This window comes from Rousettus aegyptiacus, unplaced genomic scaffold (assembly GCF_014176215.1).
Source record: "Rousettus aegyptiacus isolate mRouAeg1 unplaced genomic scaffold, mRouAeg1.p scaffold_m13_p_14, whole genome shotgun sequence".
Lineage (NCBI taxonomy): Eukaryota > Metazoa > Chordata > Mammalia > Chiroptera > Pteropodidae > Rousettus > Rousettus aegyptiacus.
This window is the reverse complement of record NW_023416289.1, coordinates 39,185,428-39,204,581: the sequence shown is the minus strand read 5'-3', so window position 1 is coordinate 39,204,581 and position 19,154 is coordinate 39,185,428. Positions and strand designations below refer to the sequence as shown.

General features: G+C 52.5%; 2 protein-coding genes and 1 non-coding gene across 7 annotated transcripts; 2 read left to right on the top strand and 1 right to left on the bottom strand.

The window, feature by feature from the left end:
• The first annotated feature begins 2,020 nt into the window (after positions 1-2,020).
• Positions 2,021-9,444, top strand: YIF1B (Yip1 interacting factor homolog B, membrane trafficking protein). 5 transcript variants are annotated; one of them, XM_016165292.2, is made up of 9 exons: positions 2,026-2,105; positions 4,518-4,630; positions 5,823-6,061; positions 6,141-6,245; positions 6,437-6,515; positions 6,644-6,701; positions 7,780-7,935; positions 8,012-8,105; positions 9,055-9,444. In XM_016165292.2, exons 3-9 carry the CDS (start codon positions 5,858-5,860, stop codon positions 9,208-9,210), a joined length of 852 nt encoding a protein of 283 aa, XP_016020778.1. In that variant the 5' UTR covers positions 2,026-2,105; positions 4,518-4,630; positions 5,823-5,857; the 3' UTR covers positions 9,211-9,444. The 5 variants fall into 5 exon arrangements, with proteins under 5 accessions (XP_016020775.1, XP_016020774.1, XP_016020778.1 ...); XM_016165291.2 differs by having other exon boundaries at positions 2,098-2,114; XM_016165289.2 differs by lacking the exon at positions 4,518-4,630 and having other exon boundaries at positions 2,021-2,105.
• A 101-nt stretch (positions 9,445-9,545) lies between these two features.
• Positions 9,546-10,543, bottom strand: CUNH19orf33 (chromosome unknown C19orf33 homolog). The gene is made up of 3 exons (XM_016165294.2): positions 10,089-10,543; positions 9,784-9,882; positions 9,546-9,668 (listed from the first exon to the last, which is right to left on the bottom strand). Exons 1-3 carry the CDS (start codon positions 10,125-10,127, stop codon positions 9,582-9,584), a joined length of 225 nt encoding a protein of 74 aa, XP_016020780.1. The 5' UTR covers positions 10,128-10,543; the 3' UTR covers positions 9,546-9,581.
• A 298-nt stretch (positions 10,544-10,841) lies between these two features.
• On the top strand, positions 10,842-10,960 carry LOC118611639. The gene has a single exon (XR_004954533.1). It is a non-coding gene; the product is annotated as a 5S ribosomal RNA (ribosomal RNA).
• The last annotated feature ends 8,194 nt before the right edge of the window (positions 10,961-19,154 follow it).

Sequence of the window (19,154 nt, the reverse complement as noted above, 5' to 3'; positions counted from 1 at the left end):
GACCATAGCTCACGCCTGCGAAGATTGTGCGTGTGCCCGAGAGGACAAGGGGACAGGCTGACATCCAGTCCTCGCTCCATTCGCCAAGTCGTGCGCTCTGGAGAGGAGTTGCATCCGTCTGGAAGGGAGGCCTAATTCACAACGAAAGACACCGGAGCAGCAGGTGTCCCCTGCGCCTTCGCGGACAGAGTAGGGATCTTTAGCAATTCACCAAATCTGTTTAGGGACCACTTTGTGCTCCGCCCTTTGCTAGGCGATGCTAGGGACACAGCAGTGACCTGGATAGTTCTGGGACCTGCCTTCAGTGGGCTCCCAGCACTTCAAAAGAGTGACAGACCAGAGGGTAGGGGTCATGATGACAGAAGCAAACCAGAGTGACCAGGGCTGGGATAGGGGATGCCTAGAGGACTGTGAAGCCCAGAGGAGCCCAGAAGAGGCAACTGCCACAGCTTAGGGAAGTCAAGAGAGCTCCCAGCAGGAGATACCTAAGCTGAGACATAAAGGATGAACAGGAGTGAGACAGGGTCTCTTTCCATGGTAGAACCATAGACACACACCTTCACTGGAGGAGGAATTTTTCCTTCCCTGTTCCCCTGGACATTTCTCCACATCCCCCTCCAGAAGGAAACCAGCACACTCCCTAATGGGCATCTGGAGGGCAGCTCGGAATCCCAACCACATCTGACTGGCAGAGGAGTGGGGCTTGGGCTCTATTTATAAAACTGTGGCAGCTCTTGGGGAAGAGCCCAACTTAGAGCCAACAACCCACAGGAAGAGACACCCGATAATAAAACAGTAGCAGTAATGGCCAGTGAGCAAAGGCTTCAATATGTCAGTCCTTGTGGACACAGGGGCTTGTATTGAATTCTCAACCCCTCCTCTATTGTTCCCATTAAACAGATGAGAAATTTTAGGCTTAAAAATGGAGTAGTCACACAACTGGTAAAAAGTGACTCATGTGAACATGAGGCCAGCAGGAAGCCCTAATACTTACTTGCTTAAGTAATGAAAAATATTCACAGAAGAATTTAGGAGAGGAGAAGCTGAGAATGATAAAATGGTGGTGGCACCCAATGGACAGATTCTAAACCAGAGGTGCATAAGAGGAATGGGGGCACCCCACTCATACACACACACACACACACACACACACACACACACCACACCACACACATACACACAAATCTAGGGACTGAACCAGAACTCCTAAGAAACCAAAACAGTCCTCAGGATCCGCAGAAAAGACCATATCTCAGAGGAGGAAAGGGAAAGCCACAGTGACAGAGTCACTTGCTGACATCCTTCCGGAGTGTTATCACTGCCCAGAAGGCACTTCTACCATTATCTTTGCCTAAGATAAGTGGAAGAGACCGAGGGACAGAAAAGGGAAGACAGAGGGGGAGAGAGGGGAAGAACGTGTGAGATAAAGGGGGAGACTGAGGGACAAAGAAAGGAGAGACTAAGGGAGCTTAATTCTCAGGGCTCCTCACTTGTAGTTGTGCCTGTGTGTGCTGAGTTGCTGGGGGTTGCCGAGTGTTTTTGGCTGACCGAGGAAGCCAGGTCACAACGCAAAGCATTTTTATGAATTTCTGGGAAAATTTCTAAAGATAACTTCGAAGAAAGACACCTTGGTTCTTACCACCTAACTTGCTGGGTATCCTTTTCTCACTCTAAATGTTTATTACCTAAAGTCTGCCAAAACTGTATAGGGTCCAGAGTCTGCTTCGCCCCTAAGAAACACAATTGGATCGCTCCTCTCCCGCTCCACACCCTTCCTGAGCTGCCGCGTGCTCTCGGTGACCCAAATTGAGCGCCAGTCCATAGAAAACTCCATTTCCCATCGTGCACAGCACCGCTTACTAGGACTGTCCCCGGCTCCGCCTTCAGTCTCCGCCTCTCACCCACAGCCAATCTACCGGAAGCCTCGGGAGGGGCGTGGCCTATGAGCGATCGTAACGCCCATTGGCTGTCGCGTCGCCGGTAGGGCGTGGCTACGGGAGCCGGGCGGGCACATTTCGAACTGTGCCCGGGGCGGCGGCGGCGGCGGCGGCGGCGGCGAAGGATGCACCCAGCAAGCTTGGCGGCGGCGGGGACGCCCCGGCAGCGTAAGTGGCGTACGTGGCCTGCTAAGGAGATAGGGCGGGCGGGCGGGGGGCGGCCACCGTGGCGGTTGGAGAGGTCACTGCAGGTCGGAGGTCACGAAGTCAGGGTTCTGGAGCTTCGAAGAGTGCAACGCGCAGAGATGCCAGGTCCGGGTAGGGGCGCGTTGGGGTCGATTCTTCTTATCTGGAGGAAATTATTTTGGAAGTAAACAACTTCGAGCACGATATTGTATGATGGGCAGAAAAGCGTGACTTTCATTCATTTGCAGTTAGCGATCAGCCTGTCCCCTACTCTTCCGTGGCCTTGGGCAGTCGCCCTCGTTCCTTAGGACAGTGTTGGTAGCCCTTCGTGAGCTCAGAGGGCCATGGTTACCCTCATTTAAAATGTGAACTTCTATTTATTGCACTGTTAACCTCTTTTTCTTCTCTTTGTGAATTCGTATTGTTGAATTCCTCTTCATCCTAGTGAGTGTGCATACATCTCATTTATTCATTCAACATATCCTGCCTCAGCTCCCTTGTGTCCAGCCCTATGCTGGAATGTGGGTACCTGGTGGTAACCAGCATAATCTGGCCATTGTTAATTTACAGCTCAGAGTTTAGTGAGAAGACAGACTCTAGACTCAGTAGCAAACAAGTCAGCAAGAAAATTTGAGAGTGATTAGAGCTGTAAAGAGAATTATCCAGGATGTGTCTAGGGTTTGCAGAGGCCTCTCTGTTGAGGGAGGGAGGTGGCCGATGCTGGGGATACAGCAGTGCCTAGACAGCCCTGGTTCCTGCCCTCATGGAGCTACCAGTACAGAGCAGAATACAGCAACAGGCTAGAGTGATGGAGCTATGATGAGAAAAGCACAGAGTGGTTATGGCTGGGATGGAGGTGTTGTGGTATCCCACATTAGGCACGTGACCCAGCCTCGGGTGTCAGTGAAGCTTCTGGGAAGAGGAATTAACCCAGAGAAGGGATTTGTGGTGAGAGGGAAAAGCCTGGAGGCCTGTGCCAAGTAAACAAGTAGACAAATGAATATATATCTAGCAATTGTGATGAGTACTCAGAGAGAAAAAAGAACCACTGGATATAATGAGAAAGAACAAGGTGGGGCTAGTGCTTTATATTGAAGAGTGAGGAAGGTCTCTCTGAGAAGAAGACACGTTGCTGAGGCCTGAGTGCTACATTGCCAGGTGTTAACCATGGGAAGGTGTTCCAAGATGATAGCCTAGATATTCAAAGCCTATTGGGGCTAGAAGCTTGGCAGGGTCAAGGCCTAAGAAGAGGCCACTGTGCTGGGGTGCAGTGAGCCCCAGGAGAGGTAGCAAATGAGGGTGGTTGGCAGGGCTGGGTCCTGCAGGGCCTCGTGGGCATTTGGATTTTATTCTCAGTACAATGGCCCCGATCTCAAGCAGATGACAGGAAATGTTGTCTTTGGCATTTAAAAAGATCAGTCTGGCTGCCCAGTGGAGAGAAGGTTGGTGCAGCTAAGGATGAAAGAAGGACTGAGGAGGAGGCCTTTTAAGTCAGGTGTGAGATGACACAGTCTGAGAGAGGGGAGGGTAACACTGAGACAGTGGGAGAGACAGCGATTGGTTGGCTGGGTGCCAGACAGAAGGGGAATGAGGGGTTTGGAGACAGAGGTAAGGGTGCAGGCACGGCTGGAGGGCATTACCAGGAAGTGGTCAACCTGGGTCTGGAGCCAGGAGCTAGAGATGGAGCCCAGAGCCCAAGACACACAGTGGCTGTGAAAGCTGTTTTGGTGTGGGTGAGAGGCAGAAGACAAGACAAGGTGGGAAACTGGGTCACACATTTCAAGGAGCTGGAAATAAGTCACCGATTGAAAGGGACCATTCGGGAAACCAGCTCTGTGAAGGCAGGAGTTTTTGTCTTTTTGATCATTGTTGTATCCACCATACCTACAGCAGAGCCTAAGTGTTTGTGGAGCTCAGGCAGGAAGGAGAATGAGGCAAGTACAGTGTCTCAGAAGCCAAGAGTTGGAGGTTGGCGTTTGGTTACTACATCCAGTGCTGCAAGGACTTGAGTCAGATGACAGTGAAATAATGGCCTCGGCCTAGTAGTGTAGAGATCCTTTAGGAAGCCCGTGGGAACAGACCACCAAATGCTGAGCGCTGAGGGGGCGACAGTGAGGAAGGAAGGGCTTACACCAAAGCTTTCAGGAATCAGCCTTTCAGGCCACAAGTGGGAGAGGGAAAAGAGAAATGGGGCTTGGGGACAAGTGGGCCTGGGCCAGTGTTGCTTACTTGAGGACACATGAGTCAGTTTTCAGGCTACCAATAATTGAAAAGAGCAGAGGGGCTAGTAATTGATAATAGGTGCCAGGGATTGACTGCTTTTTATGTGCCAGGCAAGGGGCTGAGCAGTTTATGAGCGTCATTTTGTCTTGAACTGTTAACCCCATTCTCCAGAGGAGAGAACTGAGGCATAGAGAAAGTCACGACATGGATGGTTCCATCCCAGTGTAATCCTACCACCCTGTTCCCTGTGCTCACAATGGCGCCTGACGCATAGGAGGGGCTCAGTAAGTACTGGCTGCAGTGGCATCACTTGTTGGTTAGGAGCTGGAGCCTGACTGCTGGGTTCAGATCTCTCCATGTCCCCATCTCCTCCCTCTTCCTGACCCCACCCCAACTAAGCACACCTCCGATTGTCCTGGCCCTCCTGCCTCCAAAATCTATCCGGGAGCAGCCCATCCCCACCACCCCCACCCTCCATCCTGGTCTCCCACCTGGACCACCAGCAGCTTCTTCCCTTCTCTCCTCTCTCCGTCCCCTCTCCCCAGTCTGTTCCCCACATGAAGCTAGAGAGACCTTTAAAAACTTGAACTCTGACAAGGACCTGAACCTCTTTGGGGTTTACTTTTCCCATCTGTAAAACGAGGATGCTAATAGCATCGACACAAATGGGTTTTTGTGAGGATTGAGTTAATCCGTAGTGTTTAGAACATGGTCTGGTGGTTAGTACTCAGCTGGGGTTGGATTATTGTAATATTTATCAGGGGATCTAGGTTGGGTTCCTGCTCTTTGCTTATTCAGTTTGGCCCTTTGCACAAATCATTTAGGCTGTCCGGGCCTCAGTTTCCACCTCTGTAAATAGAGATGGCCATTGATTCATTCATCAGGTTTCTGTCAAGTGCTACTTACGGGATAAGAAAAAGATCCCCACCTTGGGGGGCTGATGTTTTTGTTACTGTCTGGGTAAACAGACAGTAACTAAAAGAAATAAAACAGCTAGTATCTCAGCTGGTGCTGAGTCCTGTGGCTATAAATGAAGTAGGGAAGGGGGATGGCGAGTGCCGCCAAGAGAGGTGCAGTTGTAGACAGGATGGCGGGGGAAGGCCCACTGAGCCAAGACTCCAAGGAGGGCAGGGAGACATGAGGACATCTGGGGGAGGAGCACTGGGGCAGAGGAAGAACCAGTGCAGCCGCCCTGAGCTGGGAACGTGCCTGGTATGTTCAGTGGGTGTTGAGGCCCCTGTGGCTGGAGCTGAATGAGTGAGGGGGCGTATGAAGGGGGATACGGACAAACACCTTGTTTGTAAAAGGCTTAGTACAGGATTCTGTGCACAGTAAGCCCCTGTACATAGCAGCTATCGACATCACCACCACCATTATTTGGATGGATGGATGGCAGGCAAAGCTCACCTACACTGGCTGAGTCGGAGGGAACACACGTGCAGAATGAGTGAGGCGCCCACCCCTCTCTCCCTGCAGCCTCGAAGCGGAGGATCCCTGTGTCCCAGTCAGGCATGGCTGACCCTCACCAACTTTTTGATGACACGAGTTCAGCCCAGAGCCAGGGCTATGGGGCCCAGCGAGGACCCAGCAGCCTGGGCTACCCTGCAGCCTCCACCTCGCCCCAGGCAGCCTTCCTGGATGATCCTGTGTCCAACATGGCCATGGCCTACGGGAGCAGCCTGGCCGCGCAGGGCAAGGAGCTGGTGGATAAGAACGTGAGTGGGCTGGGCTGGTGGGCATGTGGGGAGGCCAGGGCCATCGGGCCAGGGCTTCAGGTAGAGCTCTGCCTCCCAGATCGACCGCTTCATCCCCATCACCAAGCTCAAGTATTACTTTGCCGTGGACACCCTGTACGTGGGCAAAAAGCTGGGCCTGCTCTTCTTCCCCTACCTGCACCAGGTCAGCACTGCCCCACTGGGGTGACTGTGGTCTGAGGCGGGAGACAGCCTCTGGGCACGGTGGGGGAGGGGGGGAATCAGGCTGGGGCAGGCTTGAGGGACAGGGCAGCTGACTCCTCCCAAGTGAGGGTTTCTAGGGTGGGAGGATTTCAGCTCTGGGGATCCTGCCTGCTCCCCCCACTATCCTCACAGGACTGGGAGGTGCAGTACCAGCAGGACACGCCAGTGGCCCCCCGCTTTGACGTCAACGCTCCTGACCTCTACATTCCAGGTTTAACCCCACCTGCCGCCACCCGCACCTTCCTCCCTCTGGGTGGGCATGTCTAGAGCAGAGGTTTAGGTCTCGGAGGCGAGGGTGGTCTCTCCTCTGACCAGTGTCGGTGTGTCTGCCTCCCACAGCTATGGCTTTTATCACCTATGTCTTGGTGGCTGGCCTGGCGCTGGGGACCCAGGATAGGTAAGAGGTGTGGAGTGGGCAGAGTGGCGTGAGGTGCGGGGCTTGGGGGGTTGAGGGGCAGGCGGGAGACTCTCTTGTCCCCCCTCTCTTAATAGCCCCACCATGTTCCCATGTGGCCCAGGACAGAGCCCTCAGTGTCACGCTCACCCTAGCCTCTTCCCTCTTTTCTACCCACATTCAGCCCATCACCACACTCCGTGCTGGGTTCCTTTCTGAATCCACCTTTCCCCTTGACCTCCACCACCAGGTCCAGCCTCCTCCTCGCCCTGTCCTAACCAGCTGCCCACATGCCTCCTGCACCCCAGCTCCAGCAGTAGCCAGGAAGGTCTTGTCTGAGAGGCGGTAGCCAGGAAGGACTGTCTCACGCTGCTCAGACGCTGTCTGTAGCTGCCCTGTTCCCAGACCAAGCCCAGCGCAGCCCAGCACTGCCCCTTCTTGCTTTGCTATGCCATTCCAGTTCTCTTTCCATCCTCCAGAGAGCCAGGTGGTGCCACCCCAGGGCCTTCACGTATCCAGTTCTCTTTGCTCAAAAGTCTGTTCCGCCCTTACATTGTTACCTGCTGAGCATCTGCTCACTCATGACATCACTCAAGATATCTACTCTGATGTCACTTCCTTGGGGAAGCCTTCCTATCCCCCAGGCTGGGTCAAGCCCCTACCTCTTACTCATAAGCCCCTGTTCATTTCCTTCGTGGCACTGAAAACAGTTGTCATTTGAATAAATTAACTATCGAGGCACTAGACAGAGACCGAGGTCCTTCATTCCCAACCACCTCCTTACTCCTTCAAGCCTCAGTGCAGGTGTCCCCTCCTCTGGGAGGCCCTATCTGACATCCCTTCCTGGCTGGGTCAGGCACCTCCCCTGCCCCGCGCTTCCCCCATGCCAGCCTTGACCTCTCTAGGCTGTCACTGAGGACAGGTCTGCCTTTCCTGGAATGGGACTTCCATGAGGACAAGGCCCAGCTCTGTCTTGGTTCCTGCTGGGTCTCCAGCCCCACCCAACACAGGCTGCCCTCAGGTGGAAACTCAGGGAGGGTCTGAGCCGGCCAACCGAATGACAGAGCTTGGGTGCCGGCAGGTTCTCCCCAGACCTCCTAGGGTTACAGGCCAGCTCGGCGTTGGCCTGGCTGACACTGGAGGTACTAGCCATCCTGCTCAGCCTCTACCTGGTCACTGTCAACACCGACCTCACCACTATCGACCTGGTGGCTTTCTTGGGCTACAAGTATGTCGGGTGAGTACCTCTACCTCCCCCCTACCAGCCCCAGCCCTGGGCACTTCCTCAGACTAGCCTTCCCCTCTCCCCCCAGGATGATTGGCGGGGTCCTCATGGGCCTGCTCTTTGGGAAGACTGGCTACTACCTGGTGTTGGGCTGGTGTTGCGTGTCCATCTTTGTGTTCATGGTGAGCTGGGCCACAGGGGAGAATGAGCAGGCCTCCTGGGCATAGTTGGGGTCCCCTGGAGGCGTCCAAGCAGAAGATGTCAGGTGGGAAGTTTAGATCAGAGCCACATTGCTGAACTGAGGAGCCCTGGAGTGGGAGCCCCAGCCCAGGGGGTCAGGAGGGCTTCCTGGACGAGGGGGTATCCAGTCTAGGGCCCGAAGGAAGAGCAGAGCCAGCCAGACTGCTAGGGTAGGCACTCATCCTCACCCCATCTCCTTAACATGGTGGGCTTTCCTCCCAGAATTTCCGTTAGGATGAAAAAAAGGTTCAGCACCCCTGAAGTAGCTTGTTTGAGGGCCCTTTCAGCTGGTGTGGAGGTGCTGGTTATGAGCACTGGGGTCCACCAGGCCTGGGTTTGACCCCAAGCTGTGCTGGATCCTGGGCAGATCACTTCTTTTTCAACCTCAGTTTCCCCTTTTGTAAAATGGGGATGATGACCACTGCACCTCAGACGACCCGGTGGACCAGGTGTGAGCATGTGTGAGGAGCAGAGGGCACAAGCTGGTGGTTGGGGGGCCACAGCTGACTCTCAGATAAACTTGGACTTGCGTGTCATTATTTACAAGGTTGTTTTAAAAAGGCATCTGGCTCGTGTTTATAATTGTAATCTGGCCAACATAAGCTGATGACAGCAGCCAGGGCTGAGCCTGGCCACCCCCTCCGGCAGGGTAGTCACAGTGCATCCCCACCTCACTCAGGGGGTTGGCCTGGGTTTGCACCTTCTCGTTTTCTCCCAGGGCCTAGGGAAGAGCATCACCATCTGTTAGATTTGAGCAGACGCCCCAGGAGCAGAGACTTGAGCCCAGCTGCCCCCGTGGAGGGAGGAAGTGGCGGCTGCAGAGGGGCAGGACCTGGGAGTGTCCAGGCGCCTGCCTGGCTCAGAGCTCAAGGGTGACCCTTCCCGCTCCAGATCCGGTCGCTGCGGCTAAAGATCCTGGCGGAGGCGGCGGCGGAGGGAGTCCCAGTGCGAGGGGCACGGAACCAGCTGCGCATGTACCTGACGATGGCCGTGGCGGCGGCACAGCCTCTGCTCATGTACTGGCTCACCTTCCACCTGGTGCGGTGAGGGCAGCGGGCCGCGCCTCCAGCTGCTGTTCCTGGCTGCCACCGCTAAGCTGCTCATCTCCCGGCCACCGCGGGTCTAGGACCTCCCGCCTACCCGCTGTGGCCTCCGGCGCTGTCCACCCAGCCTGAGAGACTCCCCCTCCTGACCCCCCAGGTGCTGAGATCCCCAGCTGCACAGGCCGCCCCCTGCAGGCGGCCCCTCTTCCGGAAACAATAAACCGTGGTGGGCCCAGTGTGGGTGGCCTCTCCTTGGTGGCGCTGAGGCTGCCGGCAGGGGGCAGGCCAGCTTGGAAGCTGGCGGTGGGCGGGACGGTTTACAGAGCCTGCGACCCAAAGGTCTAGAGAAAGTTTAATGAGCTCAGCCCAGGCCTGTCAGTGGGAAGCCTTCTTCCCCTTCTCCTTTTTCACCTTGGGCTTCTTGACCTTGCTTCCGTGGGTCTCTGATCCTGAAGCGTGGGGCTGTGGGGATGGGAGGGGAGAGGGTTCCTTGGTGAACCAGTTGCCCAGGTCCCGGCTGGGCCTCTGCCCTGGCCCACAGTGCTGGGCACCTGCTTGGGAGGGTGAAGCCTCTTACCTTCGCCTCCGTGTCCGAGCTGCTGGAGCTGCTGCTGCTGCTGCTGTCAGAGTCTGAAGAGCCACCGGGGCCGGGGCCGTGGCCGTGCCCATGGCCGTGCTGATTGAAAGCATGACAAATCGAGGGCCCCCAAGTTGGAAGCCTGAGCTGGAGGCTTGACAGGGCTCTAGGATTAAAATCTCCCCCATTCCACCCTCCTCGGGATGTGCTTGATCTCGAGGTGATTTATCCCCAGGTTAGCTTCCCCTGCCTCTGACAGTCCCTGAACTTTGGGGCCAGGGCTAGCTGGGCTTGGGGTCACTCACCTGGCCTGTCTTCTTGGCCTTCTTGGAGGTGGACTCCATGGCTGCAGAGCAAGTCGTGTGGATTGGTGCAGGATACCCCACACGCAGGATTGCACTTGCCCTGGGGTCAAACTTTATAGTGGCCAGAGAAGGTGTGTCCAGAGGGCTGAGGGAGGAGGCGGGACCTGCTGGCCTAAGGGATGCCGAGGAGTCACACCTGACCTTTGGTCAGAGTTCTTCGCCCTGACTCACAGCCCCTCCCCAGCTTCACCCAATTTTTCTTCTGTAGGATGTGGGAGGGTGGAGAGTTAGCAGCATAAAAGAAAAAGACACTCTCCCCGCCCAGCCTTGGCAAGTGAGCGGGGGGCTATGTGGATGGGGTTGGGGTTTGGGGTGGGCAGCTGCAGATTTCTAGGGAGGGGACCAGAGCTGTCAGCAACTTCCCCAAAAAGGGTCAGATGGCTGCTTTTGAAGAAATGAGAGGGAGGTGGCTGCCTGTGACCTGTGTGCCATGAGAACACTATCACTTCCTGTGTACTTACTGCGTGCCAGGCGTGGTTCCAAGGCCTCCACATTTACTCACTTTAACAACCCCTCTGTGACTTGGCAGGAAGCAGTCTGAAGGGGTGAAGAGCGTGAACTTGGGATGAGCCTGCTGAATCCGAAGCCACTCCACAGCTCTTAGTAGCAGGGTGATGTGGGGAAAGTTGCTTTGCCTCCCTATGCCTTAGTTTCCTCATCTGCCATATGGGGGTGGATGTAAAAATCAAATGGGTCTACGGCCATGCCGCCCTGAATGTGCCCAATCCCATCTGATCTTGGAAGCTAAGCAGGGTCAGGCCTGGTTAGTACTTGGGTGGGAGACCACCTAGGAAGACGAGGTGCTGTAGGCCTAAAAAATAAGGGATTATAAACTGATAAGGTCCCTGCAATCTGTGAGGTCAACCAAGGGTTGCCTCACCTAAAAAAAATAATAAAATGAATTAGTTTCCTAGAACTGTGCCTGGCACAGAGTAAGTACTTATGAAATATTTTGGCTTTTTTTTAAAGAAAAGGCAGGTATTACTATCCCTGTTTTACAGATGAGGAAATTGTGAGACCAAACAGATAAGATGACATGAGGCAAATGCAGCAATGAACAGACTATAACTGGGGCTCACACCCCGGCAGTGCCTGGCCCTTCCATCTCATCCTGGAGGGCCTCAGCAGAAGGGGCGGCCCAGCCATTCCTTCCCACACTGGGCTGGGCCCAGGTCAGGCTGGGGGAGGAGCTAGGGCCCTGAGCCATCTGCTTCCATTGCTGTCAGGCCAAGTGTCCTTGAGAGTTCTCCAGCCTACCTCCACCCTGACACTAGCAGCTGGGCAGCCTGTACATACATACAGCTATGGGCAGGCAGTGCTGGCATCTAGGCAGGAGCAGGTGGGTGGGGCCAGGGATAAGTGAACTTGCAGTAATCAACCTTGTGCACTCAGGTCTCTGATCCAAAATCCATTCCTTAGAGGAGCCTGCCCTGACTGCTGGCTCCACAGAGCCCTGTCAGTCCACCCCGTCTCCCCTGCTTGATGGCTAGCACGGCCCTTGCTTAGCACTCTGAAGTTGTCTTTATTCTCACTCATTCCTGTGACATGTGTTTTATTAAGAACTTACTACATGCCCAGCATAGTTCAAGTGCTGGGCGTACCAGAGGGTGAGCAAAATTTCCAGCCAAGATTCCAGCCTCATGGAATTCATATTCTAGTGGGGGAAACAAGGGAAAATATATAGTATGTTAGGAAAGAAAAAACTGGAAAACTGTTCAGTGACTATTTAGGCAAAATAGGATATATCTATATGATGGAATATTATTCAGCAACAACCAAAAAATGAACGGACACATGGTACATTGTGGGCGAACCTCAAAAACATTATCCTAGGTGAAAGAAGCCAGGCACAAGAGATTACCTACTGTATGGTAGCATTCATATGAAGTGTTCAGAGAAGGCAATTAGGAAGTAAATAAGCGGTTGCTGGGAGCTGAGTGGGAATGGGGATTAACTGTAAACGGCAGGAAGGATCTTCCTGGTGGGGGCGGTGGAGAAAATATTCTTAACTGATTTATGGAGACAGTTGCACCACTTGGTTAAGTCGTTAAAGATCACTGAATTGTAAATTTTGAAAGGGGTGTGTTTCATGTAACATACCTTGATAAAAGCAATTTTAAAAAAAGTAATATGAGCAAAGAAGAGAAATGCAGCAAGAAAGGGGACTGGGTAGTAACTGGTATGTTGGGAGGGTTTGGATTTTAGGTAGTCATCAGGAAAAGCCTCATTGAAGTCTTTTTTGGAGAAGAAATGAGAAGACAAGCCGTGCAAGCATGTGGAGGAAGAACATTCTAAGCAGAGGGAAGAGCAAGTGCAAAAGCCTTGAGGCAGGAATGTACCCGTGTGAAGAGCTGCAAGGATATCAGAGTGGCAGTGAGAACGGAGGGAAAGAAAATGGAGAGGAATGGGAGGGGTGTCTTGTAAATCAAAGATCTTTGTTCTTTGAGAAGGGGTGAAATGATAATTGTGGTTTTGCCCATAACTGGGTGCAAAATATGAGAGAAAGAGGCTCTTTCCTGGCAGTTCACAAATTCAATGACTGTGGAGACCTTGCCTGTCTTGTTCAGCACCCAGAACACTGTGCCTTGGAGTTAGTGCTCACTATCGTTTAATGCATGAGTGGTTTCCTAATGTCAGGCACTGAGCAAGGCAGGTTGGAACAAGCATAGTGGCTATGAGTCTGGGTCCTGGAGGTCGCTCTGCTTCTGGCTGAGTATTTCTGTGAACAGATAAGTCAACACTCTGGGCCTCTGTAAAGGTGGAAAACTTACTTCATAAGGTAGGTGGTTTTGCACAGAGCCTGCCTGACACAAGGTAAATAAATGCTCAATGAATGTCGGGTTTTATTAATATCCACAAATACAATCTCATGATTCCTCATTGAAGTTGCTATAGGATCCTGTGCTATACACAAGGCAGTTGAGCTTTAAAAGGTACAATTTCATGCCCAAGAACACTGGGCCAGAAGATTGTGGAGCAGCAGTGGGAGACCTTCCAGACCCAAGACTAAGTAGCTCTCCGCTACTGTGCTAAAATTGTGGGGAGGGCGAATGGGTCTGGGGTGAGTGTGGCCTGGTCCTCCAGACTCCCCTCTATCCACTCTGTATTATAGTTAGGGTGTGGCAGCTTTTGCAGAGACCCCAAAGACAGAGGTTGGACAACATAGATTCACTTTTCTCTCACACGGAAGCTTGAGCTGGCGGGAGTCCGAAGAGGACGGGTGGGTGTGGGGTCCGGGCTCCTTCCATGTAGTTGCTCTGCATCCCTCCAGGGTGTCGTCCTTGGACATGCAGAGAGGTTGGCCCCCCACCACTGGTTCCTCAGGAAAGGGAAAGGTCAAGTAGAGAGCACACCACGTCCTTGTAAGGACCCCACCCTTTGGGTAGGATTTAGATACATGGTCACATTTAGCTGCAGGAGAGACTGGGAAATATAGCTCCTGGTTAGGCAGTTACACACTCGGCAAAAACCTAAAGACTTCTATTACTGAAAGGAAGAAGGGGGAAATGGACAATGGAGCCTGCCTCTCACTACTCCCTGCTGGTGGCAGTGAGTGTCCCTTACTGCCCTGCTCTGCCTAATCCAGGTTTACAAATGGAGGCCAGACTGAAGCTGGGAAGGTGGATGCAAACACTTGGATGAAAACATAGGTGCAAAGTCCTAAAATAAGAGTATGATCATCCCTCTGCTCTTTGGAAAATATTCACTCCCTGCCATTCAGTGCTCATTTATCATGGCTAACAGGTCCAGGGACAGTAGCTGAGGTCTGTCCTCCCCAGGCCCTGCCTGCCCCTGTATCTAGTGGCACCACTCTCCCCTGCTTGTTTCCTCATTATTTCTACCCGAAAGGACTTGGTCCTAAGGGTATATATAAGCAATGCCTTCTCCTTTGTAGGAAGAAGGGAGTTGTGTTCCCAGCTGACCTGCAATACTGATGTCATTTACAACTAGACCAGCTTACTCTTGCTCTTTATCAGCACACATTCTTCAGAGGGTCGCTCCAACCTGACATTTTTACTTAATCACTGTAATTTAGGAAGAGATTTCTGGATGCCAGTTTTAGTGGCCAGGGAAGCCAAGATGGTGTAGGGAGAGACGGTCCTTCACAAGGGCCCTGTACTCCTCTGTCTGAGGACTGACATAGTTCATGGAAAAGCAACTGCTTCAAAGCCGGGCTTAGTTTCTTTCCCGAAGTTTACATGAATGAAGTGCCCTGGTCCCATAAACATCATGATCCCTGTTACAGACTGTTTCCTTTGAACTTAATCACATCCTAGGAGGTGGATGACCTTGAGCATGTGGTAGGCAGGGACTCAGTTTCCTTTCCCACAGATGAAGGAGCTGCACTGACCTTGGACGTTCTGGAGTATGAACAATCAGAAAGTCTTGAAGGACTGTGCTTTGGGAGGTGCCAAGGGGCCGACGGCCCAGCTAGGGACACCCAAGCGTGGCCCCCACCTAGCTGACTGTAGTGTCTGGGGTTTGATTTTACTGCATAATAGTTAATAATTTAGCCTGGTACTGTTTCCAAAATGCTAGCAGAAGCCTTTTTTTTTTTTTTTTAAATGCCTACAGCACCTCTTATTCCTAGGTAGTCTCCCATCCAAGTACTAACCAGGCCCGACCCTGCTTAATTTCTGAGATCAAATATGTTCAGGGTAGCATGGCCACAGACCTGGCAGAAGCCTTGAGATTCCCAGGTCAGAGCCAAAAGACTTTATTACTCACAGCAAGGAGCATAAGCATTAGCATCTTTGTTGGTTTCCCTTGCCCCATGGGGGCAAAGTGGAGGACCCGAATGGGCTCTGTGCATGCAATGGGTTGCATTACAAGAGTAGGTCACTATGCTTGGGGACCTGCCACTTCATAGCAGGCAGTAGGCAAGCGAGCTCTTTGTCGAAAGGGAGCTATTTCCTCATCCCTCAAGGTGCTTGCTGCAAACGCAGTCCTGGGAAGTAGCCCGTGAACAGCTGTCTGGGCCATGCACTCCTGATATATCTGGCAAGACGTGGGACACCATGAGACCTCACCATGGCGTACTGTCTCTGCCAATAGTACACCCCTCCTGGCTTCTGACGAATTTTCACACTAGTAAGAATTTCTGTCGGCTACTGGTTAATCTAAGAGGTGGGGCCCATGTTTGTTCGGTTTGTCTCCTACAGAATTTAATTTAGGTTGCAATAAACAGGACTCTGAATAGCAGCATTGCTACAAGGCCAGCCTGCCATCCAGTCTCGGACCCGTCCAGGTGTGAATGAGCAGGGCCTATTGCAGACAGCCAGGGTGAGGTCTGAGGCTAATCTACCATCTATTAGGACCCACGCGGGGGACGCAAGGCTGACCTGCTGATCCTTGTGTCATTGTCAATACCCCCAAGGCCTGAAAGCAGCCCTCCTGCTCCGTGGATGGACATTATGACTCATTTTTTCCCACATGCAAAAACACAGACCGCTGGGGCACAGGGCACTCCGATCCAGGATTTGTTGTCAAACTTGACTTGGAACGTCACTGCACTGGTTTGGTTACACCACATGGGCAGTGCCACTGAGTCGTTGCAGCCTCCACTGCCACACATGGCATGACCCAGGGCTGCTTGGGAGGCCCAGTGTGATTTTATCAGCCAGACTGGGATAAGGCTGTGCAGGTCAGTGTGTCGCAAATATCTAGGGGTGGGACTCTCATTCAAGAGCTGCTACCAAAGGTGTCAGGCACAGCAGGGCGAGTCAGGACAACCACATCTACCGACCACATTGCCAGCAGCAGACACGCAGGGCTCAGGTGGACCAGATGACTGTTAGGTCAGGATGTGGTGTTGGATTTAGAACAGGGGAACCAGGTCGCACGGAAGGCGAGCAGTGGGCAAGTGAGCGAGGCTTCATCTGTATTTGCAGCCGCTCCCCAGCGCCAGCATCACTGACTCAGCCCCACCTTGGATCATCAGGCATTAGATTCTCATAGAAACACCAGTCCCTGGTGCCAGAAAGGTTGAGGAGTGGATTCTGGAGGGCAGAGAGCACTGACTGCACTCCCACCTCCTGGGTTTAAGGCAGTCCCTCCCCTGGTACCCAGCTGTTTATTGCCTCTGAGGACACAAAATCATTGTATACCTCATCCCAGCAAGTAAACCTTCAGCTTTTCTATCAGCACCTACTCACACCCACCCAAACCTTTTGTTTGGATCAGACATGAGAGGAACAAGCATTTTTATAAATTCACAGGGACCACGTGGGCCACTGTAGGGAGAAATGGAAATGGTAAGTGGGGCACTCAATGGCCAAGTGGTCATTGTCTTCACAACTGAGAACCAGTCAGTCCAAGAATCCAGGGGGCTGAACCAGAGTTACCTTCAGTACGAGGCCCCTTCTGGTTGGCTCGCCCTGCGGAGGGCCCACCAGTCAGGTGAGCTGGGTGTGGTGCTAAGGAGAAGGTGCACCACATGCAGAAATGATGAGGGTGCAACCCCGACCCCTCTGACCTGGTCTTTACCCAGATGGCCTAGAGATAAACCCGTTCTGGGGACAGCCACATTCAGTGACCAAACTGCCTTTTTAAAGTATGTGGACCATGGTGAACAATCAATGCAGTGTGTGTGTGTGTGTGTGCGCGCGCACGCGCCTTACTGTTGAATTGTACACCTGAAACTTACTGGATTTCGTTAACCAATGTCAGCATAATAAAAATAAAAATAAAAAATAGATAATATAAAAGAATAAACAAGTATGTGGACTAGAAGGTGAGAGATGTTTTGGTTGTTTTTTTTTTTTTTTTAAGTCCATTCCATCTCTTAACGATGCTGAAGGCCATGAGATGTCCACTGAATACCTTGGCTATTGGCCCATTGTTGGGCAGGCTTTGCAACACACAGGGTACCATTGTCAGCCTGTAAACAGCTCAGAAAGTTGAAATCATGGCACAGACGAGTTTCAGGGACCATAGTGGCATGGCAGTCAGCTGACCAGACTGGAATGACAGCACCATAACCTGAAAAAGCACAGTAGTGACACCACTGGCAGAGTAAGAGAGGCCCAAAGGTCTGTGAGAGTGAGTGGAGCCCTGGAGCCTCCCTCTCTAAGGGACAAGTTTTTGCAGGATTCAGAGTGAGAACTTCTGCATCAGAGACACATAAAGGTACACTATGGGAAAAACCTTCAAAATTTAGCCTTGATGGTGTTAAATCACCTGATGATCTTCCTAGTGCAGTAGGATTATTAGTGATTGCCAAGTTTCTTTAAAAACCCAAACATACAACTTTATCCCTCTGCATGACTAAGATGTGAAGAAGACCATTCTTGTTGGAGCAGGCGGAGAAAGGCCTCCTGTGAGGCCAGAGGCATTGATGAGTTTGATTCCTGACAAAGGGAGATGTGAGTGGACATGAGAGCTGGTCATGTGGCGGGGTGGGCACAGGGGAGAGCCACCAACTACTGGGAGGAACAAGGAAGCAGGTCCACGGGCAGAGGTGGAAACTGGCCCCCTTGAGGCTCCCTTGCTGAGCACATCCCATAGGTGACCTGACACCTGTGACCTCACAGAACCCTTACCTCCACCCGTCTTATAGGAGGAAACTAGGCTCAAAGGAGTTAAGTGACCTGCCCACTGCTGTACACCTGGAGAGTGGTGGACAGTGTCCCTTCTTGATGACTTGGCTCTTTCCCTGGATCACGGGCTCTCCCACTCTGGAGTCCCAATGTGTCTGGGATACTGCTCACTAACTCAGAGTCAACTGCAGTGACTGGAAGGCTTGGCAGGTAAAGTCCCAGGAGCCATGAGCAATGGAGGCCAGGAAGGAGCTGATGTGGTCGGTATTTGCCGTCTCGCTTCTGGTATAGGTTCATAGGCCCAAAGGATGTAAGTCTTTCCCCCAGTGTACAGAATGCGACCTTTTTGGCTCGAGGGACTTCTATGAAGAGCTTCTTGTCTTTTTATTCCAAGGGTAGGGAGGCCAAAGCAACATCTGGAACTGTCAGGTTGCACAGGGCCCACAGGCTGGCCTGGCACCTCCACCCACTCACAGGCCAGGGCCCGGCCTTCCAAGCCACCAAGGCAGGTGGAGACTATCCCAGGAACCCTTGAGCTAGAACAGGGATTGCTTCCCGTACTCCCCTCAGAGGCTGTCATACCGACAATTGACGCCTCCCCTCCACCCCCACTGTGTGCTTCTTCGCCAGGTGGGCATGAGGCATTTTCCTTTACCTGAGACAAGTCATGTCCAGGTTCTCCTCTCCATCTTGCTCTGTTCTATATAATTTTAGCACCTGCCACTCACGCAGCTGGGAGGATATCCATGTCCTCATGCTGCCCAAGACAGGCCTCAAGTTCTTTTAATAAACTCTTCATGTAATAATGGAGTTGTCCATCTTTTACTTTGGTCTCTTGGCCCTGGGAAATTTTACCTAACACTGTGGGTTGTCCAGATGCTGCTCCGTGTTTAGGACTAGGTGTTTGGAAGATAGAGGGGAAGAAAGGGGCTTCTAGAGTCCAGACAGGAAGGAAACTCTCACGCGTAGGCAGCAGAGCTGGGACTGAGCCCGGAGGCCAAAATCAGCAGCACAGTGCCATCTCCATATCAGTGCAGGGCTACGAGGGTGGCCTGAGGCAGAACTGTGGGAAAAGCTGAAAATCAAGACGCCCAACTGACCTCGGTCAGAACCACCCCAGCTTTAGCAGGGTCCCATCCTCCCCTGGACAGGGTGCATCCTCATTCCAACCCTCCTGTGCCCTCGAAGCAGTGTTTTGAGGCGTGTGATACAGTCCACAGTGGGTCATTAAAAAAAATTCAGTGAACATGGCCAGAATTTTTAGAAAGGGAAATAGAAAATACCAGAGTTTACCACAGGTGGGAAAGCTAAGCGTTATTTGGTGAAATTTTGAGGGCACTCAGTTGTAATGTAAGATCATTCAAAAAAATCTGAAAGATGCTCTTTTAGGGAGGGAGTTCATTTCTACAATTGGACATCTCATGTAATCCTGTGATAATTTTGGTAGAGTTCCAATTAGCAGTCCCAT

Coding starts and splice junctions, on each gene's coding strand:
- YIF1B (XM_016165288.2), top strand. CDS start 2,063: ATGCACCCAGCAAGCTTGGCGGCGGCGGGGACGCCCCGGCAGCGTAAG. Junction 6,702..7,779: donor GCGCTGGGGACCCAGGATAG/GTAAGAGGTGTG, acceptor GGGTGCCGGCAG/GTTCTCCCCAGACCTCCTAG. Junction 8,106..9,054: donor TGTCCATCTTTGTGTTCATG/GTGAGCTGGGCC, acceptor TTCCCGCTCCAG/ATCCGGTCGCTGCGGCTAAA.
- CUNH19orf33 (XM_016165294.2), bottom strand. CDS start 10,127: ATGGAGTCCACCTCCAAGAAGGCCAAGAAGACAGGCCAG. Junction 9,883..10,088: donor AGGCCAAGAAGACAGGCCAG/GTGAGTGACCCC, acceptor GCTTTCAATCAG/CACGGCCATGGGCACGGCCA. Junction 9,669..9,783: donor GCTCGGACACGGAGGCGAAG/GTAAGAGGCTTC, acceptor CCATCCCCACAG/CCCCACGCTTCAGGATCAGA.